Source organism: Phacochoerus africanus, chromosome 2 (genome assembly GCF_016906955.1).
Source record: "Phacochoerus africanus isolate WHEZ1 chromosome 2, ROS_Pafr_v1, whole genome shotgun sequence".
Lineage (NCBI taxonomy): Eukaryota > Metazoa > Chordata > Mammalia > Artiodactyla > Suidae > Phacochoerus > Phacochoerus africanus.
Genome location: NC_062545.1, coordinates 138059621 through 138084057, shown reverse-complemented (window position 1 = coordinate 138084057; position 24437 = coordinate 138059621). Strand labels below are relative to the sequence as shown.

The following is a 24437-nucleotide window of genomic DNA, read 5'->3' as shown; positions in this document are numbered from 1 at the left end:
AGAAGGCTATGCTATTAATTTTAAAGAATAAAATAACCAAACCAACCATATTTATATCATAAATGCTAAACATTTAACAGGATAACAAAATAACAGGATAATGTATGTTAATCACACTTGTATTGACTTGTTTTATTTTCTTGGGCTTACTTCTACCTATCATTCTCCTAACTGCATACTTGGTTACTTGCTTAGCATTTGTCTAATCCCCATCAGAATACAATTTCCAATGAGAGCAGGGATCTACAACAGCTTAGCAATGGGACAGGCAAATGGATAGATGGACAGATAAGTATGTTCATGTAATCGTGGATAAGATGAGGGCTCTACTTCCTAAGGTAACTACGTACGACTCTGGTAGGGAGATAAACCATGTCCTTAACAAAGATACGAAGAGCAGAATATGGCAAATAGTAAAGAATATTACAAGTACAACTGGAAAACAGCTCAAGGTGAGTGAGAAATGGATGTAGGGGAGGCTTTTGACATTAGGAAGGGTTTCAAGGAAAAAGTGGTATTTCAGTTTAGCTTGAGTAAAACATGTGTGAGAAAGCTTTATTTCATCATTAATGTAAAGTCACAGAAATGTTTTGATAAGCAGAACGAAATGATTCGTGGAAGTGTATATAAAATAGGTGACTAACTATGAGGGAAACAGGGGTAGAGACAGTTGCTATTTAATGCAATTACTTAGGCAAGAGGTAAAGTATCCAGATGAAGACAAGTTGCACTAACAGAAAAAGAAAAGGAAGCAGATGAGGGATGCTGCCCAACTAAATAGTAAAATACCAAAGATACTTAAAGAGTGTTCTTCCTTTTCCAAACACAGGCAAGTTCATCATTCCCCCTCTTTCTCGAGTCAGAACCCCAAAGCCTCTTTTGAACTTCCATGTATCTTTCTTATGGCTTTTGGTACCTTCTAATCTTTCACAGTTGTTACTTGTTTATATTTCCAACTTTGCTTCTTAGTAGTCTAAGCTCCCTAAAGGTGTAAGCGGTGTCTTACTCACCTTTACTAGCTCTATATAACTTAGCACAATACCAGACACACAAGGGGCACTGAATAAAAAGGCAAGAGAAATGAATATAAGAAAGGAACTATTTTTTTTTAGTGAACTAAGTGAAATTTATTCATTACTGAGAAAAAAGAGAGACAGACAAAACAGAGGCCCCACCTTCACAAATTTAATTCTAATGCCAGAGAAATAACAAATATAAAGTCCTTTTAAAGTCAGATAAATAACAAATAATCATCAGGTATAATAAAAGCTGTGAGGAAAAAGAAAGGTAACTAGATAAAGAATGATGAGAAAGGGAGATGCTACTTCAGATAAGGTTGTCAGACAGGACTTCTCATGGGAAGTGACATTTAAACAGAGTTGCCCACGTACAGTGAGAACAAACCATCTAGATACCTAACTGAGTAGGTAGCAGAAACACCATGTACACACGCTTGGGTTATTAAACAGAAGCAAAAAGGTCAGTATGACTGGTATGGAGTGAAAGGAAAAAGTGTTAGGAAATGATGTTGGAGAGGCAGCCAGAGGACAGATGATAAAGGGATTTTTGGATTATGGTCACAACTTTCTACTGTGATGGGAGACTGTTACAGAGCGTGAGCAGGGATATCAAGGTACAATTCACATTCAGCACTATGTGGACAACAGTGAAAGTGAAAGCAGAGATGTGAGAGATGAAGGTGTCCTGAGCATGGCATCAATACAGGTGGTGAGCTAATCAGACTGATGGATTGGATGTGAAAGGTGAGACAGAGAAATGAAGAAAAACTTCTACCGTTCCGTCTCTAGCAACAGGGTGAGATGAATAATAAAAGCCTTTATGTGTGAGTCTTTTTTTTAAATCACAAAAATGGGTTAAAAAAGGTAATAAATTGATAATATATAAGAAGCACTGCTTAGAGGAGGACAAAGAAGAGAAAGGCACTTGTGCAAAAGCTAGTGTTATCAAATGGTTGAATTGCTCCATGTTTAAGTTTTACAATATAGTTTCAAACAATAATTTCAAATTCTTCCTTGACTAAAACTTCTCTCCATAAAGTTATTATAAAAGTAAAACCCTCTAGTCTTCCTTTTTTCCACTAATAAGTATAAACACAAATTACCTTAAAGTTATTTTCCTTTGGTTTCCTCCTCATTATTATATTGAAAGTTTCATACACATCTTCTGCTCCATTTTGTATAGTATTGGTCATATCTTGTTGATACTGGTTTGGATCCAAAAACACTCTAAATGTCCTTGATTCTCCTCTAAGATTGGGTCTGGGCTCAGGTCCTAGAAATATGTTTTAAGTATGTTAAATGAAATACATTAATTTTTAAATATCAAAGTAAGTTACTAGTATTCCTTTTCTAGAAATGATAAAGTGTCCAGACTTAACTCTAGCCATTCCACCCACTAGAATGTCTTCCTGTCATCCACTGTGAATTCTTAGCTGAAAATATTTTCTCCTCTAAATACTTATCACTTCTTCCTAGAACAGATACGAGATGTTTATGATGCAATGCCATGAACTGCAATGATTTGTGGATCCCCTCAACTGGAACAGGAGCCTTAGAAGTCAAAGAATTTTACTTGTGTCAGTTACTCATAGCTCCTACTACTGCTTTACAAAGAGTAAGGACTCAGCCAATCATTCTTTTTGTCCTTCCATATTCCATACTTAATATGGTGAGGATAACAGGAAACTGCATATACTAGTGGCTGAAAGCTTAGAGGCTTTTTCTTGCTCCTGTACCCTCATTTTTTGGGTCTCGAACTTTCAACTCTAGTCCCATTATGTGGTCTTATGGTTATTCTACCTGTTCTCCATTCTCTTTTCCTATTTTTTTATTCTAGTGATAAGTGTAGCCTAATTTTAACACCTTATCAATGACTTGATTTGTAAAATCACAGATAGAAGCTGATTTAAGTTCTGAGAGAATTCTCATGAAGTGTAAAATAAGAACTGGACATAGATGCAGTTATAATTTAATAGTAAGTATTACCAAAAAAGGACGAAAAAAGAATTTCCAAAAACAGTTAAGCCTAAGAAATCAAACTGCTAACCAACTTTGTTAGAAAGTGTTTCTAAATGGAGTAATGCTGGCACTGTGGACAGGACAATTCCTTCTAGGAGAGAGTTCTGCTTAGGTGCTTAGCATCCTTGGCCCACATCCATCAAACACCAAGAGCTCACCATCACCTTCCTCTACCCCAGTCATATGACAGCATAAATACCACCATGTATTTTAAAACAGAGGGTAGGGTTGTTTTCAATTGAGAATCACTGAAATCAATATCATGAATCAAATCAATAAAACTTAAAAGGAAAAGTTGAGAATATATATCCTTGAACAACAGTAAGAGGTATTTCAAGATTTTTAAAAGCAGTACTGTAAAGTATGAATGGAAAAGTTTTAAACATAGGCAGTTTCACTAGAGCCTGTCCAATATCTAATACGGAAGTTTAGAAACCATGTTATTTATTTTTAAAACTAGGTAGTAGGTACCCTACACACTTTTATATGTAAACCTTTCTGTCAATGCAGTATATAAAACTAAAAAAATTTACCCAGGGCACAAAAAGGAAAAAAGGCAAGGAAATTTATCATTATGTACACACACTTTCAAAAATATAGATCACCATACCGTCTTCAATAACACGCCCTTTATCATCCAGCATGCCCTGGATTTCACAGCCTCTGACATAAACCAGGCCAACCTGCTCAATAAAAGGTCTCCTCCGGTCAAACTTGGTACCATAAGGTTTTGTGGGGCGCACAGTAATTAAAAAGCATACATCATGCTTCCGGAGTCCTAGTAAAACACAAAGACATTTTCACTTCTTAGAATGAGGTTGCTTTCAGTCTTCTGTCGGCAAATTCTCATCCTCCTATCTTCGGAAATGAGATATTAAAAACATTTAAAATATCAGATGTTATCAATGATTATACTTGCTTTATAATACAACTACAGGTTTTCCTATAATCTTTATTAGTCAAAGTTTGACAGCAATAATTCAATGAAAATTTCTCTTTACATTAAAATTAGAAACTTTTATGCCATGAATACTTACTAAATCCTCCAGATCATGCTACAGCTCCAAAACTGGATGCTCATCATCACTCTTATTTTTAACATTCTTAATAAGTAACCAAAAATATGCTTGGCATATAATCTGTCTATATTCTATTTAGCAAATTTCTAACATCAGTTTAAAAACTGTCCATCAGTGTCATTTCAAAACAGTCTAACTGTATTTCATCAGAAGAGGTCAACTCTAGAATAATTCATCAAGGCATAAAAACATTATTTACAGATAGCATCTTAAGAAGACAGCTGAATACATATAGTTGCAGTTGGCAAATACTGACATTTTAAAAAGTGAATGTCAAGGGATAGGAAATTTATGCCAAAATTCACAGTTTTCAGTCATTAGGTCAAATAATGGGTTGAAATGGATTCCCAGCTCTATTAAAAGTAGACACACTGGAAGGTAAGGGACATAAAATAAGACCATACAGCATGTAATGTTATCCCACTTAATGTTCATTTTTCCCCAATTCATTTTTGTTAGTAATTGTATAGTATAAATGCAAGTTTAAACAATTTGCTTGCTGATAACCTTGGTAACAAGAGACATAACTAAATGAAATCAGCCGTGTGAGTGTGGGGCTAATGGTATTAGCACCATTCTGGTTTGTTTCAATATGGAATGGGGTTCAAGTCGCTAAAAGTAATAAAAAATAATGAATTGATTGTTTATTTCCCAACAAATTCTATGCTAATAAGCAAGAGAGGAATGAAAACTAAGGGTAAATGATCTACTTTGTGAGCTGAACTTCCTTTATGACTTCTGATCTGTATAATGCATTAAAATTTCTAAGTCTTAGAGCCAAAGGAATGGCCCTGAAAAGTAATTTAGTCCCTACCCATGTCACTTTTTGGTATCACAGAGGGATACTGTGGGATGTCTTGGATCCACATTAAAAATACCTATATTACCCTAAGCTCAACTGTCCTTTCAACCATCCATATTTACTCCATTCTGGCTGTGCCTTCGAGAGCAGGAGCTAACATTTGTTTCATTAATGCTGCTTCTTTTATTTTAAATAGGGTAATGGAGGAGATAAGCATCTGAGTTTCACACGTTCTTAAAGGGACAAGAAAGTACTCATCTTAAACTCTTCAAAACTCTTCTATTTTTATAGGACAATATTTGCTACTGTTTACAGAACCTCCCTCTCATTTTTTATTTGGTTACTCTATCTGGGATCCAAAAGGGGGGCTGAATTTTGGCTCTGGCCTCCCAGAACACACTTTTCTTCCCATCGTGCCCCAATGAAGTACTTGTCACACAATATCCTACTGTTCTCTATCCCTGTCCATCAAAATTTACCCATTCTATTTCTCATCTACCATGTTTAAGGAAAAAAGAAAAAAAAAAAAAGACTACTTGATGGTTTTCTGATTAGCAGTCTCCAAAGTAATGGAGGTAAGCGACTCTGGGTAATGCGACTTTCTTTTCCATAATGGAGGTTTGTCACCTGTCATTTACACATTCCCATAAAAGTTTTTTTATTTTTTATTTTTTCAAGTTTTATTTCTAGTCATCACTACTTCTAGGGCCAGCCAATAAGTTACTCCAGGTTATGACCCATCATGTAAAATAAAGTTTAATACCTCCTTAAACTCCAAGGGGCAACACATATAAGACCTTCTTCAGCAACTTAATGTCTTTTTCAAGATTTAGCAATAATAAAGGTACATATTATTCCACCTGATTGGAACAATTTTGAAGGACGCAGGAGTCACAAAAACAATCTATCAAAAGCTATACCCGCTATGGTGGCCATTTGTTAAACATGTAGCCAGCTTTGTTGCTGGATTCCTTCAGAATTTTTGATAAATATATCACATAGCTACTATGGTTATAAACAGCTATGTTGAGAGCAATAATTTCTGAAAATTGATCCATTAAGGGACTATCCCTTTCCTTCTGGCATGCCAAGAAAACAGAAGGAGATAAAATCTACCAGCTCCTGTTTCTCACAACAGGGCAGCAAGTATTCTCATAAACAGCTGGGAGAAAAATATAACTGTGCCAACTCAAAATCAGTTCTACATGCTATTTCTAGCACAGGTGTTATGGACATTTTAACTTCATTTGGCTTAGTAACTTTGAACATGCACGCTTCTAAGTAAAATTAATTGTGACACTGAACTCTCATCCCTAAACTCTTGTTTAAGTAAGAACAGAGAAAATAAGCTCATTTAATTTCCCTGTATTTATTATTTATTCTTGACTACATTTGATTTCACTGATATTTTCATCTGACTTTCTCTCTTTGGTACAAATAAACTTCCTCTTTTTGGTACAAATAAACTATTATTTCTTTCTGGGGTGCTGTATTAACTACCTCTAATGTCCTTCTGAGTTTGTCTAATTTTGATTTTGTATCTTTATTTTCCACAAATTGTATGCATCCCTATTCTACTTTGGTTGCTTTTATCTTTAAAAGATACCAATTTTCCTCACTTGCTTTGCAAGCGTGCAAGTTATATGTAGGTCTGCCCCCTTTTTTAGTGAACACAAGTACTTTATTCTTTTTATATTGATCCTATAAATGCATAAACACTTTCTTCCTGAGTTTTAAGATTTAAAATGTCCTCCAACTGCAACTTTCAAAACACTTTGATAGGAATGCTTTTCATGTTTTTATTTTATTTTATTTTTGTCTTTTTGCCTTTTCTAGGGCCACTTCCCATGGCATATGGAGATTTCCAGGCTAGGGGTCTAATTGGAGCTATAGCCGTTGGCCTACTCCACAGCCACAGCAACGCCAGATTCGAGCCGCGTCTGTGACCTACACCACAGCTCATGGCAACGCCGGATCCTTAACCCACTGAGCAAGGCCAGGGATCGAACCTGCAACCTCGTGGTTCCTAGTTGGATTCATTAACCACTGCGTCATGACAGGAACTCTTCATGCTTTTAATAAAAGTACTAAGGTATTTGATTATTCTTGTATGATTCCTGGTATTTTTTACTAGTAATAATTATAAATCAAATGTCTTTTTTTTTTTTTCTAAATTAGGAGACAGAGTATTCTTTACTTTTATTTTTAGTCTTTTGAGGGCTGCACCAGAGGCATATGGAGGTTCCCAGGCTAGGGGTCAAATCGGAGCTGTAGCCGCCAGCCTATGCCAGAGCCACGGAAATGCAAGATCTGAGCCACATCTGTGACCTATACCACAGCTCATGGCAATGCCGGATCCTTAACCCATTGAACGAGGCCAGGGATCGAACCTGCAACCTCATGGTTACTAGTCGGGTTCTTTAACCACTGAGCCACGATGGAACTTCAACTGTCATTTTTTAAGCCAGATTTTAAACATAACATTTAATAAGTTCAAAAGGATAGTACTTAGGAAGACTGCTTTGCTAATGCTCTAAGTGCAAGTCTATAAATTAAAAAGGCAAAAGGTAACCACTTCTTGAAATTTAAAATTACCTTCCCATTCATCTTTGATGTGATCTCTGACATTCAGGTTGATGGTAACATCTGCACGAACTCGGGTTGGCCAGTTTTCACCTATGTTGGGTTTTGCAACCTCAACCACAGTAAAAGCCACAATGGGCTGGGCCATTCGTGCCCAACCACCAAATACTACACCACCATATTCAGACTGCCTGGAAATCAAAAAAATGGATGATTACTCAAACAAAAAAATAACTTTTCCCCAACTTTTGGACAAGTTACGGTAGTAACTAAGAATACATGTTTAGCTAGTACTTAAGCCCTAATTAGAGGATGAAACAGGACAACATGGTCCAGAAAAGAAAGGGTAGTAGAGAAATATCCCTCATACATTCCCAGAAAAATAGATAACTCCATGTATGTAAGAGCTGAGCCATTTTGTCAAAGAATGAAATAATCCAGCACAGTTTTATTTTATATTCTTAACTTCCTCCTCTTTATCAAGACAGTCTCAACTGTTTCATTTTACCTTATGTATTATAAGTATTTATGTAAGCTGTTGTAAAAATATTTTAGAATAAGCTAGAATTAAAAAAATTTTTAAAAAAGCAAATGATAATATCAATGCAAATGCTTTCTTTAGGGCACAATATTTAAATCTCCAAAAATATGCTGCCATGATTAGGGGCATTCTTCCTTCTTATATTGGTGGTTTAGCTTTTGTATTAAATAGCATATTTGGGAAGTCTGTAACATAACAACTACAGCAATACTTCAAAATTGTAAAGTACTGTCAAAAATGACATGCTCACATAGATAAACTATATTCTAAGCAAAGGCTTTTGTAAATAACAAAAAATTGTAACACTTTATAACATCTAAGAGTAAAACTAATTTAAAAGTTCTGCAATCAGGTGACTTGGTTAAGTGCTAAAACAATTTTTAAAAGGCATTACCCTATGTCTAAAAAAGCTTTTGTAATAACTTTCTATCACCTCTCCCATTTTTACAACTTTACTACAATACAGTTTACAGACCATTAAATTCATTCATTGTAAATATACCGTTCAAAAACTTTAAGTTGTGCATCCATCACCACAATCCAATTTCAAACATTTTCATCATAGTTTGAAAAGATCCCTCTCATCCACTTGCAGTCAACCCCTGTTCCTATTCTCAAGCAACTGATCTACTCTTTTCCCTGTTTATAAAATCTATCTGCAACATGAGGCCTTACTAAGTCTAGATTTCTTTTTTTTTTTTTAAGGTCAATGATCCATTTTGAGTTAATTTTAGTGTACAGTGTGAGGTAAAGGTCAAAGTTTATTATTTGCATACGGATATCCAATTATCTTGATACCAAGTGTGGAACCTCTGTCAAAAGCCAACTGATCATAAATATCAGGGGTTATTTCTGGACTTTCTCTCTATTGTGTTGATCTATATTTCCGTTCACAAGCTAATAAAACACTCCTTTGATTACTGCAGCTTTAAAGTTAAGTTTTAAAATCTGGGAATATAAGTCCTCCAATTTTGTTCTTCATTTTCAAGATTATTTTGGCCATCCTCATCTCTTTGTATTTACATGTAAATTTTAGGTCTGCTAAGGGTCGGCAGAGGGGAGGACAGGGAGGAGGAAATTGGCGAGGATATCATTTTGAACATCAATAACATAATTTTTATCTTAAGATCATAAGATAATTGTTTCCTTTTTGTTTTGTGTTTCAAATGATTAAAAAATCTGTTATTCATATTAAATTCTATAAGTATATATATAGGCCCACTAATACTCTGTACCGTTAGATTTCTGACCCTCATACGCACATCCTCTCTTATACTGCTCAGCAGTTTCAGCAGCCTGAAAACATTAGAACTATGCAATGGGTAAAAATGCCTCTGCTACTTTTCCAGCTTCAAGATGTGAATCAAAGCCACACTCCTTTTAGATCTCATTACTTTTAATAGTTTTCAATGACAGGCAATTAGGAATGAAAAATTAGGCTTTTTTTTTTTGGCCAGGCCCACAACATGAAGAAGTTCCAGGCCAGGGATGGAACCCCTACCACAGCTGCAACGTAAGCCACAGCCATGACAACATTAAATCCTTAACCTGCTCAGACACCAAGGAAACTCTGAAAAGTTAGAAAAAATTTATTATCTCCAAAAAGTAGTATTTTCTTCCCCTATCAGAAAATAATATAAGTTAAAAAAATTTACTTTATTAATAAACCATAGAACTCTATTATTGCTTCATCTGGCATTTAACTATAATATAAGTGAATCCTATTTGATGAATTCCTAGTTACTAAGTCCCTACTTTGCAAAATGACCAAAATTAGGTCCAGAATCGGAGCATATAAATGCAAGGTAACCATAAATTGTAAGGCAGCTTTCTGATCAAGCACTCCCCCGGGGCCCAAACAATGGGCAATAATTTCAGCAAAGCTGTGGGCAGGGATGATCAGCCAGTGGGTATACAAATTCCACAGGGCTGGCCTGCCTACTGACTCAACTGATTATTAAGTCAAAAATACTTTATGTTGTGTTTTACAGTCTCACCCAGAATAACTTTTCACATAATAATTAATTAAAAAAATAGAACTCTGTATGAAATAAAATATGGAAGTGAAAAAAACAGATCATAATCACAATGTCCATGTAGCTCTCTGTAATTAGTAAGGAGAGAAGCCTGGAAGGCACCTGAATCTGTTCACACTCAAAATACATTAAGCTTTTCACACAGAATGCAGTACAAGTACATATGTATGTATGGTGTGACAATAATGTAAAATAATTTTACAGAATTATTTTACTCATTTATAGTCACTTGTCACATATAACTTATGTCTACTAATTTCATACTTAGAATGAAAGAGTGAATGAAGGGTATTTACCCAAAGTCAGTCATATCTAAAAAGCATAAACCTTCACAGATCTTTTTTTTTGTCTTTTTGCCTTTTCTTGAGCCGCTCCTGAGGCATATGGAGGTTCCCAGGCTAGGGGTGTAATCGGAGCTGTAGCGACCGGCCTACGCCAGAGCCACAGCAACGAGGGATCAGAGCCGCGTCTGAGACCCACACCACAGCTCACGGCAACGCCGGATCCTCTAACCCACTGAGGGATCGAACCCGCAATCTCATGGTTCCTAGTCAGATTTGTTAACCACTGCGCCACGACGGGAACTCCCAAACCTTCACAAATCTTATAATGCAGAGCTGCCTACAACAAAGTGAGAGTCTTTTCTTAGCCGAAGGAGTTCCAAACATAAATTGGCAGGCAGAGAGTTTAAAAGTTCCCCAAATAACAAAACCTACTCAACAAGCCTTAAAAGTAAATGCTGATGATTTAGTCTCTTCGAGGCAATCTAGGCAATCTACAGATGGACGGCCAGTTCTAATGTTTCTCTCTGTGCGATGTTCAACTATGCCCCTCATCTCCTGCCAGGTCCTTTAGAGAGGCTGACTGAGACTGGTGGTGACAGCCACAAGGGCAGTTGGGGTAAAAGAATACCCCTTTATCATAAGCTGCTCCCAGGACTGAAACTGCCTTGCCCTCACACAGGTCTACTGGACAGCCACACTCTTCCCTCTTTACCCTTTTACTAATGCCCAACCTACTCCCTGCTACATTTCTCCCTCCCACCCCACCCCACAGAACAACGACCCCTCTTCCCTTACCCTCACCCCACTTTCTAGTACCCAGATACATATTTTCTATTTTAACACTCTGCATATATCTAACTCATATTAAAGAATTTCTCAAAGAGTAAATATCTTATCTCTTAAAGGGCCTCTTTATACCACATATATTATTTCTAGATACACCCGTGAAGTTTCTGACAGAAGTATGTCAATCCTATTTGCATCTATTCATTGCAAGTGGAAACAATTTACTAACCATGGCTTCATTCTGCTGACACTATCCTCGATGTCCTGCCTAATTTCATAAGTTGATTCTAAGCGGAAGAGATTAAAGTTCCTTAGGAGGTAATCATGAAGAGTCAAAAACTGCAAATTCAATTTGGGAAGAGCAAGACAACCTGAAAAGGAAAAAAAATTCAAATTTGATTTATTTGTTTAATCAAACATCTGATTTCATATATATATGCATATATTAAAAAGCACCACAGATTGGTAAGAATCGAATTTAATGGTGTCTAAAATATAGCATATTTGATAAGGTCTTTTTATTTCCATGTAGAAACTGAAACCAACTTAATATATGCCATCTATTAAGATTGGGAATAGGAGTTCCCTAGTGGTACAGTGGGTTAAGGATCTGGTGTTGCCACTGTAGCAGCTCAGGTTGCTTCTGTGGCGTGTATTCAATCTGTGGCCCATGAACTTCCACATGCCACAGGTGTCGCAAAAAAAAAAAAAAAAGGTTAGGAATAAAGAATGCATTTAATTAATACATGTAACCTGCACACTAATGATTCATAGGCAAACAGTGCTTCTAAAAGTATTTAAAGATACTTAAAACTAACAGTTTCAGGTGGAGGATAATGTGAGAAAAAGAATGTATAAATGTATGTGTGACTGGGTCACTTTGCTGTACAGTAGAAAATTGACAGAACACTGCAAACCAGCTATAATGGAAAAAATAAAAATCATTAAAAAAAAAAAACCTAACAGTTTCAAATTCTTACTTTACCGCTTAATTTAAATCCAACAAAGTAAATAATGCTACCATAAACATAGCCCATGATCAAATTTACTGTGGAAACTGAATTAGTATATTACATTACACAACACCATCTTTAATGATTTTCAATGCTCTGAACCTTTGCCTTTTTGCTAGACTTTTAGGATAAAATGTTGGCTCGAGTTACTTCCCTTCTCTGACAACATTAACGAACAATATTCTTTCCATTATCTTCACTAACATTATTTCCCTTGGATAGTAAATAACCATGCTCTCAGCAGACATACCAAAAATTTGAAAAAAGAAGAACCCCAAAACACATTTTATTAGCAAATTGTATTCTTTTCATCATACCTACCCATATTTACCAAAGAAATAATGCACCTAAAAGCAAGAAACATGAATGCACAAAAATTCCACATCATTAATGTTAGTAAACTCCGACTTATAATCTAATTCAATTTCTTTCAAGCCAGAGCTGAAGAAAAGTTCATGGGTCTCTTTTGATGACATACTTTCATTAAAAAAATTAAAATATCACTCTTTTGTAACCTTTAATGAATCAACAATCTAGGCATTAATCATCGACGGCTACTAATATCACAAAAAGAGAGACAACCAGACATTATGGGCCTCCTGATGAAAGAATACACCACCACCAGGGATCTTGCCATACAGCAACTAGCCTGATCAAGGCAATATGCAGGAAAAGTAAGGAGAAAAGGAGACATGCTGAACAGTACTGTGAGGTGTCAGAGAAAATATAGACCGTGGAAAACTACAGAGATCAAACAAGTCAGATACTTGAACAGAAAGAAAAGAAAGGGATAGAAGGGGTACCTGTAAGTAAAAGACATTTAAAAATGTACAAGACTGACTACAATGTCTAGGGATGAACACATGGGTGATGAAACTATGAAGAAATGTGAGACAGTAATTGCTATAAAAGTCAAGAAATGGTTGCTTTCAAGTGGAGGGAGGAAGCAGTAACAAGGAAGGGGCACATGGGAGGGTTCTGGAATAGCTGACAAGGTAATTACAAAGGCTTTATGGGGTTTCCCTTAACATAATTTGTGTTATGTTACGCTATCTATACTTTGTGGGGCTTCCTATACTTGTGTTTATTTTATAATAAAAGGTTGTTGTTTTTTTTTAAGGCAACACTTTGCAAAGACTTTCTTTACATGTCTTCTGCTATTTTTTTTTTTTTTAAATCTATCCCAATTTTACACTAACATTCTCTGCTTTGGAGTTGGAGGGAGTCTGCAGTATTAGCTTTGATCTTGCCTGTTTCATAGCACAGAACACTGGGACCAAAAATACAGTTTCCTGGTCAACGGAAACTTGAGTTTGTGGGCCAAATATTCAAGACTTAGCCAAGTCAGGAGTTCTTGTCGTGGCGCAGTGGAAGTGAATCTGACTAGGAACCATGAGGCCTCGATCAGTGGGTTAAGGATCCAGCGTTGCCATGAGCTGTGGTGTAGGTTGCAGATGTAGCTCGGATCTGGTGTTGCTGTGGCTCTGGCGTAGGCCGGCATCAACAGCTCCCATGAGACCCCTAGCCTGGGAACCTCCATGTGCCGCAGGTGTGGTCCTAAAAAGACGAAAAGAAAAGAAAAGGAACACTTTATACTAAGCAAAATACGTTTTAAATGCAGGCCAGCATCATTGAATAGTACCAAAAGCTAGATATGAGACTGTTTATATTTTTAAGGACACAAACTTTTTATTAAAAAGCAAAATATCCTTAAGTGTTATTAACCTTTTAGGGACTGATTAGTCAAAGGATTAGATTCATACATATATGGTCATAAATGCTTTTAGTATGAACAAATTAAAAAAGTGAGAAAACAATACATTCACCACTGTCAGAACATGAAAAGATACGAAGATTGACTTCTGAAATCCAGGACAATTTTCATGCATGGGGTTTATAGGAATTATTGCTCTAGCACATGATTCTGAAGTTAACAATATTCTTTTAAATAAATATACCAATACTTATACTGGTGATGTTTTTAAAACGGCCCTATCTCTTCTAATAACAATACTGTCGTTAAAAAAACTGCCTGAAAATTTTTTGAAATACACCTTCAAAATGTGTCAGAATGCACTTTGGCACATACTAAATTGTGGCAAATTATCACCATCAGAGAATTAGTGAAAACATTTTGAAACATATCTGTTGAAAGAGGTAGGTGAATATACTAGGTAACATCATTTTGGATCAAAACTAAGGGTTTATATTAAGTAATGACAATGTGTTTATTTTGGTGGTCATTAGCTGGCTCTACAAGAAATTCAAGAGCCTCTAAAAAGGCTTTGAAAAATAAAACACTACCGAACAAAACCTATTACAGTAACATAATGAAGGTTACACTTTTTGTATTATTAGGTCTTTTAAAATGTATAATATTTTATACAGGATAATACACACACACACAATTATTAGGGGATGGTTAAATTTAATAAAAATGTTAATCCTAAGCATTTTAAATACTGAATAGTTTCTAGCTTCCAAAACTGAACTTGAGGGTACCAGAAAATCACCTTATTGTATATAGCAGATAGGAGTATGTTCTGTTACATATGCTGAATTCTAAACTAAGTTTCCTATCACATCTGAATACTGTACTTCTTTATCATACCTTCCCCAGAATAATACTCAGTCGGAACAATATTCTCATCCCATATGATTTTCTCAGTTGGATACAAAGGCATCTGGTTCAACTGCTGAATCTGGGAAATTCGACGTTCATGACGAGACACCTAAAAGAAACAGATTTAGAGAGTTAGAAGCATCTTTTTCTTAATCAAAATAATTTATGGAGACATTCACCGTAAGCATAGAATGAGAAGTTTTGTGTCTTTCAGTTACTGTTGCACTTAACAAGAGATTCTCCCCTTCCCTTTCTACTTTCTCCATAAATCAAAGACGAAAAAAGTACTGATTGTGACAGATTTGGAAATCAGACAGATATGAATTCAACTCCCAGTACCTCTACTTAGGAGCTATGTGAAAGCTGGACAAGTTACTTCAACCTCCCCAGTCTGTGTTTCCCCTTCAGTAGAACAGATTAGAATGCCATCCTCTTCCCTAGGTTTCTTATGAAAATGAAATGGAACACTGTAAAATGGTGTCAAAGTGCCGGGCACCTTAAAAACCACAGCACAGAGCATTCACCAATGTAAGGGAAAAATAGGAGCCCTAGGTCCTAGATTACGGTTTTTATTAAAACTATATAAGATCCAGGTAAGTTTATTAAGAACTTGTTCCAGTTTTCTTTGAACACTGAGAGTTGGACTTGATGATCTCTATGTACCCCCTCCATTGTTAATTTCACAGGGACACAGAAATAAGTTTGTTACCTAATTAAGAGGTGCTAAAATAATGATATATTTGAGAAACATGTCACATTCTTTTCAGTAGAGATAGCACTGTTTTAGCAAAGAAGATTGTGTGGTATCATCTAAACAACATGCATATTTCAACTCTTTAATCAAAATTTGGTTGGATATTATAAGACTCTAAAGCCTGAGAAAATCCTTTAAGAGAGGGGAGGAAAGATAATGCTGTAGTGCTATAAATTTTTAAAACTGTTTTCTTGGACATAATTATATAAATTTTAAGGATGAAATCTTAACTATTAGACCCTAAAAAGCATAGGTAGGATCAACTTTATACTCAAACCCATTTTCCATTAGAAAGGTTCTTAAAAAAAAAAACCCTCATTTCTTTCTATAGTAAGGATTTATTATTAATCTCCAAAACCTGACCTACCAGAGAAGATTTTACATTGTCAGAAAATAGGACAAGGAATTTTTAGAAAGCACTTGCAGTCAAAGACAATGAAAAGTGATTTGTAAGAAGAGAGGCAAGACATACATTTCATGCAAGTAAATATATCAGTAAAAAAGTATTTTCCATACTTGAGTTAATTTAAAACCCTTCCCAAAGATTTCTCTCCAAATGGTACTTAAACATCTGTCCCCAGGCTTAAAACACCTGCTACAAATTGCTCCTGTTACTACTCCAAAACAAGCATATCATCTTCCTCTCTACAGTAAGGAACTGTATTTTACACCCTATATTAGAAGTACTAGCTTGAAATATCACAAAACCATATGTCCATTATTGTATGTGTAAAAAAAAATGTATATACACAACTATGCAGTGTATGCTTGTATAGGTATAAAAATAGTTTGAAACACCTAAAAGACAAGTCAACCTTTTAGCAGTCAGGTAACCAAAAATTAAAACAAGCTACTTTTTTAAACCCATGAGACTGACAAGATTGGGACAACTCATAGCATCCAAGGCTGATAAAAGCTTAGGAGACATACTTTAATACACTGTTGATGGGAATATAGAGCTTTTGCAGGATAGTTTGGCTGCATCTTTTATCTTTTTATAAATGCTTTAATCAAATAATTTCATTTCTAGGTACTTCTCCTAAATGTCCACACATGGGCTCAAAGAGGCATGTATAAAGGTTGTATCATTATTTGTAATAGTGACAATTGCAAACAACTTAGATATTTACAGTGGGGTATGGTTAAACACTCATTCACTTTGTAAAATATTTTATGGAAGTTTAAAAAATAAGGTATATTCCTTCCCCTCAATTTTGCTGTGAACCTAAAACTGCACTTAAAAAAAACAAAAACAAAAACAAAAACTTGAAGTTCCTGTTGTGGCACAGTGGAAACGAATCCTACTAGTATCCATGAGGATGTGGGTTCAATCCCTGGCCTCGCTCAGTGGGTCAGGGATCCAGCTTTGCCATGAGCTACGGTGTAGACTGTAGATGAGGCTCTGATCCCATGCTGCTATGGCTGTGGCGTAGGCCAGCAGCTGTAGCTCTGATTCAACCCCTAGCCTGAAAACTTCCATACACTACACCTGCAGCCCTAAAAAACAACAACAAAAATCCCCCCAAAACCAAAAATGTTTTAGAGAGTTAATGCTCAGACTAATACTCATTTCTCAAAATGATTGAGAAATTCCTTAGAATTCCTAAGCCACTTAGTGAAAACTTTTACTATTTCTAAACATTCCTGAGTTCTTTAGTGATACAAGTATGGTTTAATATTCAAGGTACTATATTTAAATAATAACTGTAAAAATAAATAGACACAAATACATATGTATTATCTTGTGTGTGTGTGTGTGTGTAGGTATAACTGCGATCTCTGAAAGGCAGGAATGGTACCAGTTATCTCTGTGCCTGAATCCAGTTTCTGGCGCAGACATTGCTCATAAATATTTGCATAGAATGAATCCATGCCATAAAGCAGTTTTAAGAGGTAAGAGATCTGAAAAAAGAAATCTAAGAGATGAAAAAAAGTGACAAAAATCAAATGATGATATAAATACAAAACGAGAAGGAATTATCTACTAATTTTCAGCATCTCCCAAAATCTGTACAACCTACCTCCTTAAGAGTGATTCATAAAGGAGGAAACACCACATGTAAAATTCAAAGAGCATTAATATTTACCAACAATTCTAGAAGAAATTCTTTATCAAAAGTTGTGTCTTCAGCTTTAGGAAGCGTTGGTAACAAGCAGAGGTATGATGCCACCTGGTGCAGTGTATTTGAACTGCAGAATAAAGAATATTCAGATCAGAATATTTTGTTCTTGATTTTTTTTTTTAATGGCTACATCTGCAACATAGGAAAATTCTCAGGCCAGGGATTGAATCTGAACCACAACTGCAACTTAAAACAAAACTGTGGCAACACTGGATCCCTTCACCCACTGCATAGGGCCAGGGATGGAACCCATGACCCAAACTGCTGCAGTCAGATTCTGAACCCACTGTGCCAGAGTGGGAACTCTCAACATACTTCATTTTTGAAAAATAGTTTTATAGGTTGTTTAAAAAGTTTTGCCTAGAAAATATAAGCCTGTGACATGAACAGCAAATACATGAAATCAGCAGTGAAAGTTAAACCTGTAGTACAGCATTCTCAAAGTATCTTCTGTAAACCTCTTGTGGTCCCCAAGATGGTTTTAGGGAGTCCGCAAAGACAGCACTTTTTCCTACTAATCTCAAGACATTATTTAGGTTTTTTATTTTCACTGTTTTAACACGAACAGTGATAGTGCAAAATGTAAGGGAAGTCATTATCATTTAAACTTGCTTTTCCCTAATTACAAATAATGCCTAATGATGCTAGCTAGGTATCTTTCTATAGGCTTACTGAAATCTATATATCATCTTTGGTGAAGTATCTATTCAAATCTACAGTCATTTTTTAATTAAGTTGTTTTCTTATTACTGAGTTCCCAGACTTCTGGATACCATGCATTATCAAATATGTATGTAATATTTTCTCCCAGTTTGGGATTTTTCTTCATTCTCTTAACAATGTCTTATAAACAGAAATTTCAGATTTTATTGAAGTCCAATTTACCAGTTTTTTTTTTTCCTTTAGTGGACTATGCCTTGGTGTCTAAAGAAATCTTTCTGCAAAGTGCAATCACAAGATTTTCCCCTACACTTTCTAAATATAAGCTTTAATTTTGATATTTAGGTCCATGATTCACTTTGAGTTAATGTGTATATGATGTGAGGAATGGGTTGTTTCATACTTTGCATATAGATGTCCGATTGTTCTGGCACCACTGTTGAAATTATCCTTTTTCCATTGAGTTGCCTTGGCAGCTTAGTCAAAAAACCAACTAACATACATATGTGGTCTATTTCTGAACTTGACCCTGTCTCAGTGATCTATATGTCTACCCTGTTTTAAAAACCACAATGTCTTGATTACTGTAACTTTATAGTAAGTCTTGAAATTAGGTAGTGAAAACTTCCAACGCTGCTCTTTTCCAAATGGTTATGACTATTCTAATTCCTTTAACTTTTCATAGTAGTTTAAGAATAAGCCTGTCAGTTCCTATAAAATATCCTGCTGAGATTCTGACTAAAACTGAATTATATCTATAGATCAATAGGGCAGAATTCACACCTTCACTGAGTCTTCTCATCCATGAGATATGTATCTTATATCTCCCCATTTTTAAAATCAATTAACTTTCATTGCAATGACTCTTCCTTGATATGGTTTCAGATACCACAATGAAACTAACTTTTAAGAAACTACAACTGTTAAGTTTTGATATTTATCAAAGAGTAATATTCCTAATGACTTGTAAAAGCTATGAAAATACACTTCCCTCTGTGTAAGACTGGATTTTCTTCATTTATTTTAGTCAAAATAACACCTTACAACACTGAATCCAGCAGCAGACCTGCAAATCCAAGTGTCTTTAATTAATGCAGACAATAAAGAGATTTGCAAAAATGTAAAACACTGCTACTCTTATTATGTACTTTTTTCATTTTGGAGAATGTATTTTTCATTAACAATAGGTATGTTAATATAAAATGGATTTTAATTGATTTTTTAAATAACTATTTAAAGTTTCTTCAGTTTTAATTTCTAGTACAGTAAATATAATGGCTATAATCCACATTAAAAAAAGTTGAGATACCCAGTAATTTGTAAGCATGTAAAGGAGCTCTCTGAATTCCTCAGATAGATTATACAGCTAAATTAAATGTTAAAAAACCCTACAAAAATGCTTTAAAAATATAATATTATTGTAATCTTTTGGTGAAGAAGGTCTTCTAAATAAAGTATTTGTTATTGTTATTAAAAAGAAGATTGAGGAGTTCCTGCTGGGGCACAGTGGATTAACAATGCAGCTTACTCTGTGGAGGCGCTGGTTTGATCCCTAGCCCTATAAAGTGGGTTAAGAATCTCACATTGCTGCAGCTGAGGCATAGGTTGCAGCTTGGGCCTGTATTCAGTCCCTGACCCGGAAACATCCGTATGCTGTGGGTGCAGCCGAAAAAGAAAAAAAAAAAAGAAAGAAAGAAAAGACGATTCCAAGATGTGACTGAAAAGTAAGATATGTGTAATGACAAAATATACCATAAACAAAGTTTAAAAGTTAAATGAGAACTAAGAGAAAATAACTGCAACACAAATGAAACAAAACATTAGTATCCAGAATCCATAAAGGTTCCTTATTTTAAAAATAAACAAACAATAAAATGACAAACAATGGAATATAAAATAGAAAAGGCTAACAACCAAAAAACTACGTATAATCAAAGAATGCAAAGTAAAACAATGAGAATTTTTCTATCCTTGGATTGGCAAAAATGAAAGACTAGTTTACCTAGTGTTGGTAGGGAGAGAAATAAATCCTCATACACTGTTGATTTAAGTCTGTAAGTGGCAATTTTTGAAAGATAATTGTGTGATATATAACAAATTTTAAACACATAGCCCTTCTGAGTCGGTCATCTGCTTCCAAGAATCAGTATTAAAAGTTTTTAAATATAAGTAAAAAGAATGTTCATTATTGATTATAGCCAAAACTAAGAATTAGGAGTTCCTGTCATGGCTCAGTGGAAACGCATCAGATTAGGAACCATGAGGTTGCGGCCCTCGCTCAGTGGGTTAAGGATCTGCCATTGTTGTGAGCTGTGGTGTAGGTCGCAGATGCAGCTTGGATCTGTCATTGCTGTGGCTGTGGCATAGGCCAGCGGCTACAACTCTGATTAGACCCCTAGCCTGGGAACCTCCACATGTCACAGACAAGACAAAAGACAAAAGACAAAAGACAAAAAAAAAAATTAAGAATTAAAGATCATCAAAAGAGAGTGACTAAAAAAATAGCATTGTGGGCCTGTTCAATGGAACTCAATGCCTTTATATTATAAGTTATTATACCCTCATATGAAAATCAACAACCAAACCAATTTCAGTTCAGTTCAAATAAACAGCCAATTAACTAAACATAAATTCTCCCAAGAGTTAAGGAAAATAGGGAGATAACAGAACACAGTGGTCAAAAGTTAGGGCTCTGAATAAAAAAGAATGCATTTTGCCATTTGCAACAACATGGATGGATCCTGGGACCAATATGTTAAGTGAAATAAAGTCAGAAAGAGAAAGACAAATATTGCATAATCTCAATTATAACCAAAATTTAATAAAAAAAAAACCAAAAAAAAAAAAGCCCTAAAACCAAGTTCATGGAAACAGAGAACAGACTGGTGCTTGCCCAAGGCGGAGGGTAGGCAAAATAATGAAGGAGATCAAAAGGCACAAAATTCCAATTATAAAATAAAATAAATGATGTAATGTACAGCACAGTGACTATAATCAGTAATATTGTATTGCTTATCTGGAAGTTGCTTAGAAAGTATATCTTATAAATTCTCACCATAAGACCAAGAAAGTTCTGTATTTATGGAGATGAACGTTACCTGGACTCATGGTGACCAATTTCACAAAGTAAATACAAGTATTAAATCATTATACTGTACACCTGAAACTAATAGAACGTTTTATGTCAACTGTACCTTGTAACTATATATATAAAGAATTAGGGCTCAGAAATTAGACTACTTAGGTTCAAATCCTATCTCTGCCACTTATTGCTGTTGCTGTGTGACTCAGGCAAAGTGCTTAACTATTCTGTACCTCAGTTACTTCATATGTAAAATGGTACCTACTCCTCCCACATGAATGTTCAGAGTATTATTTACATACCAGTAGAGTACCTACCACAAAATAAATAAATATATGCTATCACTGCTATTTTCAAAAAAGTTTATTAGTAGACAGAGATGTCAGAGAATATTAACAAGTTAATAAATTTTAAACATGTAAAAACTTTCCTATGTCTTGCCTCTGATATCACATATGATGAAATTTATCAGTTTCTGCTGTATATTGTTTATGAATGACGGATACCAACTTTATTTTCTACTCTAAAAAATTTAACTAAGAAAAATGTGTAAGTTCCCCAAAAAAAATTTTTTTACCAAAAAAAGAGATGCATAATTATATTTAAATGAATCAACGATAACAAATGCTAGAGAGAAGCACTAGTTCTAGTTGTCAATAACACTCACGCAACAAGTAACATCACTTAAGCACTGCAAAAATAACTAAGAGCAAAAAAGAACATTAAAATTTGGCTGTTCCTTCATATTGTCTTACCTAAGAGGTCCAAAAATTTGACCAACGATTCCCGGGTATCTACTTCTGCCACATTTGAGAGGGCAAAATCATAGAGTTCAGGGAAATGCGCAAAAGCAGCTCTCTAGAAAAGAACAGCCAAAAAAAAAAAATTAATGTCTACATATTAATATAGTAAATTGCAACCTATATACTGTATAATGGAAAATATTTTTTAAAAAACACAGGCACTTCTGTTTCTTATATGCTTCTCATATGTGAACTATGCCTTATCCAAAAGCAATAGATACAATGGGAAAAAAACCAGAACTGTTCTAGTAGGAGTATAAAAACAAAGAGTTCAACATTTAGTTTTTGATTTCTAAAACTGTATTTTGAACATACATGAAAGTAGCCATAAAGGCCAGCTTCACTGACAGTAGAAGAGAAAAACCAAACAAAGCACTTTATTACCAAGAATTGGCCTGGAGTTCCCATTGTGGCTCAGTGGAAATGAACAGGACAAGTATCCATGAAGATGTGGGTGTGAACCTGGCCCCACTCAGTGGGTTAAGGATCTGGTATTGCTGTGAGCTGTGGTACAGGTCGCAGATGTAGCTCGGATCCCACGTTGCTGCGGCTGTGGCATAGGCCAGCAGCTGTAGATGTGACTTGACCCCTAGCCTAGGAACTTCCATTTGCTGTACCTGTAGCCCTAAAAAAAAACAATTGGCCTAACAAAACTAAAAGAAAGTCCCAAGGGCAATTCCCACCCAAGAGGTATCTTGAGGGAGAGGCCAACAACATAGTGTGCTTTACTATGGAACTCTGGGAAAAGAGAACCTCGAAGGGTAAGTAACACCTCCAACCAACATGGGGTGAGCTGCTATAAACACAAAGAGAAGCATGGTGCTGATTTGGTTAAGTGTGTGTGAGATAACATCCTAGACTTCCTTAATGCCAATGTGGTACAAAAGATGAACCAAAATTTTCAAGTGCTCCATAGTGGATGACACAAAAGGTTGCCAAGGTGATGGATGAGTCTGCCATGAAATTAGTACAGGCAATGGCAAAGCAACACTGCAGTCCAAGCCTGAAAGTGACCTAAGTTTGGAAATAAAGCAAGTCAGCTCTCAGGAGGACTCCAGCACCATCAAGAACAAGGCTGGGCCTCATCAGTAGGTCATCATGTCTTACTGGTGCCAAGAGAATGACACACTACACCAGCTATGGTCACTTCAACGGCAGAGGCAGAAGCACAAAAATGCTGATACCCTGCAAAAAGCAGGAAGATGTCTGAGCTGGGACAGTATGTAAATCACTCCTCTTCCAAACAAGGAGGCTATCTCAGTGTCTCCACCTCCCCAGATGCCATTTTGAGAAAGAAGAGGTAAAGCAGAGACCCCTCGAGAGATAGTGGAACTGATTATGAAAGACAATTTGAACTTAAATTTGACTGGGTCATTAGTCAAAAAAGACTCTTTAAAATGATTTAAAATTAAGGTTAATAAAAACTTCAGGAGTTCCCGTTGTGGCGCAGTGGTTAACGAATCCGACTAGGAACCATGAGGTGGCGGGTTCGGTCCCTGCCCTTGCTCAGTGGGTTAACCATCCGGCGTTGCCGTGAGCTGTGGTTGTAGGTTGCAGACGCGGCTCGGATCCCGCGTTGCTGTGGCTCTGGCGTAGGCCGGTGGCTACAGCTCCAATTCAACCCCTAGCCTGGGAACCTCCATATGCCACGGGAGCGGCCCAAGAAATAGCAACAACAACAACAATAACAACAACAACAACAACAACAAAAACAAAAACAAAAACTTCAGAGTTCCTGTTGTGGCACAGCGGAAACAAATCCGACTAGGAACCATGATATTGCAGGTTCGATCCCTGGCCTCGCTCAGTGGGTTGAAGATCCAGCGTTGCCATGAGCTGTGGTGTAGGTCACAGATGCAGCTCGGATCTGGCGTTGCTGTTGCCGTGGCTGTGGTACAGGCTGGCGGGCTACAGCTCAGATTAGACCCCCTAGCCTGGGAACCTCTATATGCTCAGGTGCGGCCCTAAAAAGACAAAAGAAAAAAACAAAAACAAAAAACACAACTTCTTTCTGCCACCAGACAAAACTGAGGTTAAGAACAAAATGAGATGAGTGATAAAAACAAAGAAAGGTACTTTGGGGGTAATCTAAGCCAGACTGGTAAATTTCAGCCCTATGTACATGTTTATCTATAAAATGTACAAAATACTGAACCGTACTTTGTCAAACTGAAATACTCTTTCATAAAATAAAACATATTTAAGAATTCCCACAGAGGGTTAAGAATCC

The 24437-nt window shown here is 35.9% G+C and overlaps 1 protein-coding gene across 1 annotated transcript in view; it reads right to left on the bottom strand.

Moving 5' to 3' along the window:
- Positions 1 to 24437, bottom strand: part of AQR (aquarius intron-binding spliceosomal factor) — a 96591-nt gene that overhangs the window by 46250 nt on the left and 25904 nt on the right. The window contains 8 exon segments of the mRNA XM_047766784.1: positions 2123 to 2292; positions 3649 to 3816; positions 7515 to 7693; positions 11379 to 11520; positions 14774 to 14894; positions 17627 to 17729; positions 22160 to 22175; positions 22178 to 22262. Coding sequence (XP_047622740.1) covers positions 2123 to 2292; positions 3649 to 3816; positions 7515 to 7693; positions 11379 to 11520; positions 14774 to 14894; positions 17627 to 17729; positions 22160 to 22175; positions 22178 to 22262 — 984 coding nt within the window.